The following is a 9,923-nucleotide window of genomic DNA, read 5'->3' on the forward strand; positions in this document are numbered from 1 at the left end:
CCTTGTTAACCTTTGACATTGACATTGACAACTCTAACATTGACCTTGAAGCTTGGGGTCTTAATCTTGCACGCGACATGTTGTCTAATTATATGGACGATTTATGCCAAGTTATTTCAAAGTCCATTCATGAATGACAGAGTTATGGACCGGACACGAAGTGTGACGGACCGACTGAACCCATTTCTGTGTGTCCCATTTTGTTCGAAAAAGGCAGGGGACAAAAAGCTCTACCTATCTGACTCTGACTTATCACTGACGTAGAAATGACAAAACATAGTCGCAGCAAAACCATTTCATTGTTATCCTTATTTTAACAGATTAATATATTCTTAGTAAGATGTTAAAAATATATTGAACCACGGGTAATCTCAATTTGTATTGACTCATTTTGTTTGATATGACAACGACACAATTTAATGGAAGTGATGTTGCCGTTGAAAAAAATAAATGAAGAGTGATCATGTCCTGATATCTGACTATTAAAGTATCCACATTAGATATGTTTGTATCCATCATATGTTCAAATTTCACAAAAAATAGGACGAGTATTAGTGATTTTAAAGCAATTTTCCGGGTATTTTTGAAGACCCCTCGTAGTGCGCTCGAAAGGAGATGTCGAGCGATCAAGATGAGATCTCTTGCGCTTAACATAAATTGTTGAGATGTCGCGAGTTCCAAATAAGATGTGGAGCGATCGAAAAAATGTGGAGCGATCGAAATAGATGTCGAGCGATCGAAAGAAGATGAGGTGTGCTCGAGATAAATTGTCCTTCAACTAAAAACAAGATGCCGTACGTTCGAAATAAGACGAAGGGCGATCTAAATAAGATGTTATGCACTCGAGATAAGATTTCATGTGCTTTAGATAATTTTATCTTTAAACAAGAGGGCTATGATGGTCCTAGATCGATCGTCTGAATTTCATAACTTAAAGTAGATATGAAACAATTTCCCATCAAATAGCGGTGTAGTTTTTGTACGAATCAAAATGTGTGAATAGTCTTAATTAAACGGCCGGTGACATAATATTGTTTTGCCAAGACATATAGAGAAAATAAACCATGTTCATGGTGACTATGCTTTTAAACGTATCAATATAACATTAACAAATTTGCCCCAATTAATGACTGTGGCAATCAAACAAGCTATTTCTGTAGAAGTCATCCAAGAAACATTAAACCAACGTACTTTGTTGAAATATTCTCATGAATAACTTGATGATTTTTCCCAAAACTAGACATTCATAGAACAGATAAATGATAACTTGTACATATAATCATATGTAATGATATTTTTCTGCTTTATCGCCATGTTTGTATATATGTTTGATTATACTCATGAGTCTCTGATCTTCTGAAAGAAATGAAATAAACTTATCAAACATGAGTAAATAGGCCAAGAGCCCTTGCTAACTCTCACTTTTGTCAGAATTATGGCCTCTTTGTACTGAAAAAAAATGAATTTCTTGTTTCTTGAATACTACAGGAGTTAGAAATTTTACACATTTCTCTACCATCAGTTGATGAGTAATAAGGCCTAGAACTACAACTGTTAACTTGCATAATGTCAAGCGCTGGTACCCGCTTTAATGTCTACATATTGTCAGTTTGGGACTGCCCAATTCCTGACCATTAACGCAAAATTTCAGCCCCTCCAAGTTCTTTTCTTTTTTATGAACAAAGTAACGAGAGAAAAAAACTGTAAGAATAAAGTAAACACTTGACTTATCGCAGACCTTCTGGGTTAGACGTTGGTATCATCATTGTCCAGCAAGGTATCTATCGACAAAGACTTCTTCAATGCAGTTAATGTTCGCAAATACATTTGTGTATGAGTTTCACGCGGTGCTTAGACATAGTGTAGGATTTCTAAATATGATTTCATTGTGGAGATCATACTTGGAATATATACCTGTCCAGTGAAATACAATTATTGATATTTTCAATGTTTCAAGGAAGTTCAAAATAAATTGTATAATAATTGATATTTTACAGGTACGGAACTACACTTGAATGTGAAAATATATGACTTGAAAAAAATCGGAAATTCTTTCCAAAATATATTTCAAGCAGGAAATTTCGACCCTACACTGAAACAAACAATTATCCTCTGCACGTCAGTTTACCTGTACGAAATCCATATACTGCACGATCTTCCGTAGACCCAGGCTGTTTCAATCCAAATTCAACCGAACGGTTAAATACACGATTATTTTAATTAGATAATAGTATATAGTCCAAAGGATCGTATATGTAACCAAATATATCTTTTTTGTACTTGATTTTGAATGAATACAGCTGATGCTTTTTACTTTTATATTCTTTTTATCTCATATATGGTACTACTACGTTGGACTGAAGGAAGCATTCAAGACCATAACAGAAATTTCCCGTTAAAGGCTCAAAATGTTTTTTGTGTATTTTCACTATGAAGAAAACATATGTCTCTTTCTTGTTAAAATCCTACTGTTTTCTCATAATTGAATATTAATCCACATAGTAGGAAATACTATTACAACCATTGTATATGATAACTTCCCCTCTGTCTCAAATTGTGTACGTTTATGTGCAATAATGAAAGTAGTGCTTTTCAAACCATGTAATTATGCATATCGTCTAAAAGAACAGTTGCTTTGTCTGTTTTAACATAAAATTAAAAGCCTTAAGGAACGAACTTTAAATACTATGTATATAGTATGTTGTCATATGTTGCAAAATTGTGTCGCCCCATTCGAGACATAATAATTTTGCTATTTAATAGGACGAATAAATCTCTCTTTTTTTCTATCTGATATCTTAATTATGCAGTAAAATAAATATATCATGTACTAGATGCTGACAGCGGAGAGAGCTGTTACTCCTCTGAGAAATATCCACTACTGTATTTGGTATTCACGTACTCTTACCCATTTTCTGCTTAGTATTTTGTGAAATAACGTAAGTTATTGTTTATGGAAACAATGGCATTTATATCATTGTACATAAACAAATGTTAAACGAACACCCGGCGGAAATGTAGAAGACACGACTGAATATGGTTTTGGTTCCATTTCCTATTGAAATAGCGGATATAACATGTATATGCTGATTTTGATACCTCAGGCAAGGGCTTGTTGTCAGTCACTTTCAAGAATGTATATAATGTGCATAATGACCAGATAATATAATAACACTGCGTCCAAGGGGAAACTTATAACAGCCGGTACATGGCATTTAAATACTGCTGTTTTGGTAATTGGTGATTAATAAATATCTACAAAAGCAAGAAATACGACAAACCCAGCCATCATGACTATATCGGAACGATATAGGTATAATGTCGGAATGTCGGCAAAATGTGCCGATGTAGGGCCGACGTCGGGCCGTTGTAGTGCCGCAAAATATTGAAATCGGTAGATTGACATCAATCAGTGTAACTATTTCGTACGTCGGATTGATATCGGGCCGATATTGGATTCTCTATTATAACTATATTTTTTAAAATAGTATTGATAAACTTGAAAAAGCAATCTAATTGTTTATATGTGCTAATTTATTAAGCAAATATGATGCATACCAGAATTAATCAAACTAGGTTCCAAATAAAATTTGTAGACGGTATTTATCAAAATTTTATAGGTAATAAAGGGAGGTAATAATTAAGATGCATTTTTATTTTTATGTAAAATGCCGCCATAGAAATATTTATATTTACAAAAAAATTAAAATATAAATATGTTTAAAGTTCTAATTGAACAATTTTAATAGTGTTAAGAATATACAGAAAGCTTACGTAACTGTATAAAACATGCAGTATATAGTTTTGAAAAATATTATATCAATAAAATGCGAGACACATCAGTTCTCAAGAAAATTTCTCTGAGAAATTATAAAGTGTATATTTTAAGAAAACTTTGATAAAGCACTGCGTGTCACACTATTTCGCGACCACGATATGATCTGCCAATATCGGGCCTATATCATTTTGATGTTGGCCAAATATCGTTTTCCAATATCGGACCAATGTCATTATTATGCTGGCCCGATACCGTCGGGTCGACATCATTCCTTTTTGCAGCAGAAATTGAAGCCGATATTGGGCCGTTATAGACAACGACGTCGGTTTAACATCGGACCGATATAGAATGCTAGCTGGGTATCAGCTGGAATTAATATCCGCACACACACACACTGATGCAGTAATTTACGACTTGTAAAATAGTTACTTTCGAAAACATTCTTTATAATACTTATAATAAGTAAAGTATTCTTACTTTGTACTTATCAGTAAAGCAGAATGACTGTTATCGGTGTCGTTTTAGTTATAGTACATGTCAAACGGCCTTTATCAGTACGAAACCGACGCTAAAAGCTGGGCTGCAAACGGCTCTTCGATGAATATAAACTTATCGTGTTGATGTCTGAAAATATTTCATAAAGTTCCTTTATTCAGGTACCGAGTTAAAAGATGTGGTCATCATTACGACGTTAACTGTGTTAAAAACCTTAAAAGGTCATGGCAATGTGTTTTCTCACTAGTATATATATACCAAGATACTTATATTGCCGCTTATCAGTCGGAAAGATAAGTACTTCTGTGTCAAAGCTACTTCAGAAAAATGCGTGTTTTGATTCTCCTCGCAACTGCTGCTTTAGCAGGTAATATCTATATTAAATTCTATTACAGTTTGCTTTAAAGAGAATTGCTATAAAACGAAGTGTAGTATATTTGGTATTTTCTATATTTTTTTTATCTAAATGCACAACTGACAGATTTTTTTTCGGCCAATTTTGTTCCGGAAAATTTCATTTGTTTTCAGATGGAATGCTAAAAACATCTTTTTTTATTTTAAATGTTCACTTCTCTGAAGGTTGTTCCAAAGCTAGCCATTTGCGATGTACCTTTAATAGTCACTTACAAATGCAATATCAGGTATGGTTTATTCCGAGAGATGTGCCGACACAGCAGCTTGCATTAAACAAGGAGTAACAGTCTGCGAACAAAATTCCACTTTAATCTGTGCTACAACAGTCCACATGTGTGTCTGTATTGTTCCCCAAGTAGATAACGCAGGTAAGAGTTAACTTAATCTTTTTTGGTGCGTTTTACGTGAAAACGACACAATTATAGGTCATATGATACTTTACAGTTATTGATAGCCTAGTTAGACCCAAGTTTTAGTTCAGGCACGAGTCCAATACTTCGGCATGGCTTTAACTATATTCTGACCGCCCATATAACGACGTTATTGTGATGAAAAATGGCTTTAAAACGCAATTTTAACATTCATATCATACAGATAAATCACTACAACTTGTATATTTCGGCACTTTTAACTTACGGATCATTATACGTGCCAGCTAAGCAGACAGATATAAACACATTAAATGTTTGATAAGTGTGAACCAGTCAGTATTTATGTTTCTTTAACGATTGCTCGGGAGTAACATGTAGATATAGATTTACTGATAGACTATTGCCATAACAATGACCGCGTTAATTTTAATTTAAAGTGGCATTATGCGCATTTTACTGCACATAGTGTATTTTGGTGAATGTTTTATAAAAGAAAACATTTTGGTCGCTGTACAGTTAAATGTGTTAAATTGACGGTAATTTGAAGTTGAAGCTTTAGAAATAAAGAAATTGGACTAATAAAATAATAGTTCTTTTCTTCAATCTTCTACTCAGTGATCTCCCTTACTTAGGTAGAGATTTCTGAAGTTGAAGGGAAGCAACCCCTGCGTGCAGTTTCACTTTTCTTAAAAAGACTGCCCCAGTCAAAAAAAGAAGTCACATTTGCAAAGTTTTTATTTCGTACTAGTAACAGGAAGTGTTTGCTTTAATTTTCTCCACCCTTTTCACACACACACACACACACACACACACACACACACACACACACACACATCTATTTCAGCTGGATTTTAACTGAAAAAATGCGCATAATTCCACTTTAAACCAATATCAAAAATGTACTTGTTTATTTTGACCTGCTCTACTTACACGCTGTCCTAATGTTTCTGTATTTCAGAACACTGTTTAGACAAGACTGACTGTACCAAATGTACAGGAATGACGGAACCTCACTGTTATGACAGACGTTATCGATGTTCGTTTGCTGGCGGTGCATTACTTGGATGATTGTTTCTCAGTTGTTGTTATGTGTTTTTTTTTGTTTTGTTTTTTTTTGGGGGGGGGGGGGGGTTGGGGGGTGGGGTTGTCAGTTTAGAACACTGCATATGTAGTTTCAATAAAGAGCACTTTGTGTATCAGACTTGTTGTTCATTTATCAAAACGGCGTAAAACCAGCTACAGTATATTACAACTGTTAAAGATGTCTGTTAACCCATTGAATGTCTTACGACATTTGACTAAACTTATGCTCATAAATATGGTATTACTCGTTCGTAGGTAATCATAATCAAGTTAAAATATCCACTGCCTACCTTTATTTCAATATATCATTAATGTACTTAATGGGGAAACCACAAAACATGTTAAATATTATTTTTGTACATCATTTCAAATGTTAGTTTTGTACACCATGTCCAATGTTGATTTTGTACACCATGTCCAATGTTGATTTTGTACATCATGTCCAATGTTGATTTTGTACATCATGTCCAATGTTGATTTTGTACATTCTTTGTATATTCTATAATTGATTACATTCTGTATTTGATATTATCTGACATGAATTTGAATAAATAAGTCAACAGCATGATTGTTTTATCCTTTACTAAGTAACTACACCGTGAAAATTTAAACATGAATAAATAAACATCAAAATGTACACCAAAACATCCTTGACAATGGATTTGAGATTAAAAACTGACCGGCAACTTCTGTCCGAATACGTATTCTCCGTATGAGACTTCGGCATTCTCCGGTTGTTATCGGAAACCATGTGCTCGTAAGGGGCACAGTAACGATCGAACAATGCCAAAGTAACGTTTACGAATACGTAATCACACGGAAATTGCCGATTTTCAATACGGATACACTACCTTAAAGCATATAAATTGCATTGCTTTGTTGCATGATGAAATATACATTATGAAATTCACACGAAAATAATGTGGACACACCTCATTATTCAGTATTTTCTGTCATAATTCTCATCAGTTAGGCCTAATTTTAGACATATATAATCAAAGCAATCATGTACCCATAACATAATCAAAGCAATTATGTACTCATAACATAAACAACTCACTCACTCAAATTACATATTTTCACAGAATAAAAGTATAATCGTATAATTAAACAAGAAAGTTCGTTTTCTTTTTCATAAAATGTTTGATTATTTGAGAATAGACAAACGAGGTAATGAGGGCATTTGCACATTTGCATCAAATGTCATAATAACTTCATTATAACAGTTGCTGAACAACACCTATATTTGTGGGGAATAGAATTTTAGGATGTAAATAAAAGTAGACACACAATTATGTCGGGTAAAAACGAAAACCATTGGCTGTCTGCATCTTTTTAAATAAACACGTATACATATCTATATCCAACGTATCCATCTTTTTCTTTAATATTTCATTTTTCAATACAAAAAAACATAAGGATATGAATCACAAAAACTCGTATCAAATAAAAACGAACAGTTATCATATATATGACACATATAGACAGGAGTTTTGAAAAAAGCTTGCATGTACACATTTTCCTGGAAATTAGTAAAACAGTTTATTTCATGATTTATGTTACGTTTACTGTCATGAAATAAAAATTACAAACTTCTCTTGCAAATAAATGAGTAAACTAAATGAAAATGAAAAATGGAAACTTTGGTAGATACGTCTAATAGATGAACACGCTCAGCATATCTTGTATCTGTTCCGTGCAGCTATGTTTCTCCTATCTTTGGCATTTTTACATCGATGATTTCATTTGTTTTTCAGATCATGTAGTTCTTCAAAGTCTCGGCTTACTTCGCCATACGGAGCAGGCCATCCAATTATGTGATCTACAATCCATTCCGGCAGCCAAGACAGGAGCCTAAAGAAGAGATGAGCGTCCGTCCCGACAAGATAACGCAGTTTTGGTTGCTTAGCAACAAGAGCATGGGTCATTGCGTCCGCTACAGTCTGCGGATGACCCCTCACATGCTTTGCTGACAGTTTCATCCCATTGATTACTGAAATATAAATTTAACTATTTTCAAAACTTTCTTTTTATTTCAAATTGTACCGAAACACAGAAACTGTTATACGTAATGCACACGTTTGAAAATAAATTCAAATAAGCAAATATGATTCAGAGTTTTGAAGAAGGCCGGTTCAAGTTCAGTGACAAAGAAGATTGATCACCCTTTTTTACTCTTATGACTAACTGATTAAGTAGTCGATACGATTAAATTATACATGATCTCTAAAGATATAGGTTGGATCATTTACAAGAATATTTTAATAGATTGCTTACTACGGGTTGTAATTTGACCGCCATAGAATTCTCTTGTCTCTGGTTCCGCTCTCAGATAAGCTTTCTTCAAGATATTTATTAAACGGTCTTGCTCGGTGATGTTCGTCTTAAAACCTCCTGGTTCTATTGAATGGACTGTTACGCCGGTATTAAGCAGTTCACGACTGTAAGACAATAGCAGAAATTGGGTGATTGCGCAATAGCCTGTTATCAGGGTATTTATCGCTGACTATCTTTATATAAAAAGAAATTTGAATACTATTATTTTTAATGCTAGACTATAGAGAATATATTCAAAGGAATAAACAAAATGGGAAACAGACGTACCGTAAACAGGTTGAAAACATCTTGACGCCAGCTTTAGAGATGACGTAATTGGCAATACCCGGGTATGCGCACGTGGACGTCACACTACTGACGTTTACAAGCCTGCCTTGAGACTGGCGCAAGAGAGGCAGAAATTGCAAAGAGACGGAAATAGTTCCAAAAAGGTTTACTTTGCATGCCCCTTCAAAATCTTCAACTGGTGTCCATTCGACTGGAGCGAATGTCGGCATTATCCCTGCGTTGTTGACCAATCCCCACAATCCTAGAAAAGAACATAAATGTATTGATATATCTATTTAATAGTTCATTCAACTAACGGTATAACATTTTCATTTCATTTTTCATTTTTGAAAATTTTTCCTTCAAACCATTCGCCCATATTATGACTATTAACTTCTCACCTTCATTTCCAGTATGTTCAAGAGTAAACTCATATGCAGCTTTGATGGACTTTTTGTCGGTTACATCAATAAGAACAGTTTTTAGTCTGGATGAAGTTACTTCTTTCAGGTCATTGGAGCCTTTTTCTGTTAGACAGCCAGCAATCACCTTGACACCCTTTGCGTCAAGGGTACGCGCCAAGAGATTCCCAAATCCTGTATCGCAACCAGTTATGAACACATAGCGTTTATCAAGAGACTCAATTTCTGCTTTAGATATATATATGTGTGTTAGAATGATCAAAAATATAACTATTGATGCAAAAGCAAACATTAATCCAGCAAAAAGCCACATTGTTATTTATTTTTTGAAACTGTTTGTTACCAATGTTTATTAATGATAGTAAGCGAGACAACAGGTAGGTAGCGTGGACAACGGTCAATTTATATATGAGTTTAATTGAAATCACGTGAGAAAAAGACACGTCACGGGTTCAGTTTAAGGTAGTAAGACATCTAAAAACAAAAATATATATACTTATATCTATCAATGTAATTTACTCTATAATTAGCATTTTAAGCTTATGACAGGTTTCAGAGAGTGTTGAGGGTGTTTATTATGTAAGCTTACATTAATCAGACTTTAAAAAATAAATATTGTTATTTAACACGATATATACTTGCTATTATCTTAACTCTTTTTGCTACATTTTCACCACACTATTTTATTTAGTAACCTGCATTTCATTCTACATAACAATAAAACAGTACAGGTACGACCAAAATAATAAGTATGAT

General features: G+C 33.9%; 1 protein-coding gene across 1 annotated transcript; it reads right to left on the reverse strand.

The window, feature by feature from the left end:
- Positions 1 to 6,708: 6,708 nt before the first annotated feature.
- Positions 6,709 to 9,553, reverse strand: LOC123536703 (retinol dehydrogenase 7-like). Its single transcript, XM_045320073.2, has 4 exons — positions 9,147 to 9,553; positions 8,746 to 9,007; positions 8,419 to 8,582; positions 6,709 to 8,134 (listed from the first exon to the last, which is right to left on the reverse strand). Exons 1-4 carry the CDS (start codon positions 9,478 to 9,480, stop codon positions 7,884 to 7,886), a joined length of 1,011 nt encoding a protein of 336 aa, XP_045176008.2. The 5' UTR covers positions 9,481 to 9,553; the 3' UTR covers positions 6,709 to 7,883.
- Positions 9,554 to 9,923: the final 370 nt, after the last annotated feature.

This window comes from Mercenaria mercenaria, chromosome 17, assembly GCF_021730395.1.
Source record: "Mercenaria mercenaria strain notata chromosome 17, MADL_Memer_1, whole genome shotgun sequence".
NCBI lineage: Eukaryota > Metazoa > Mollusca > Bivalvia > Venerida > Veneridae > Mercenaria > Mercenaria mercenaria.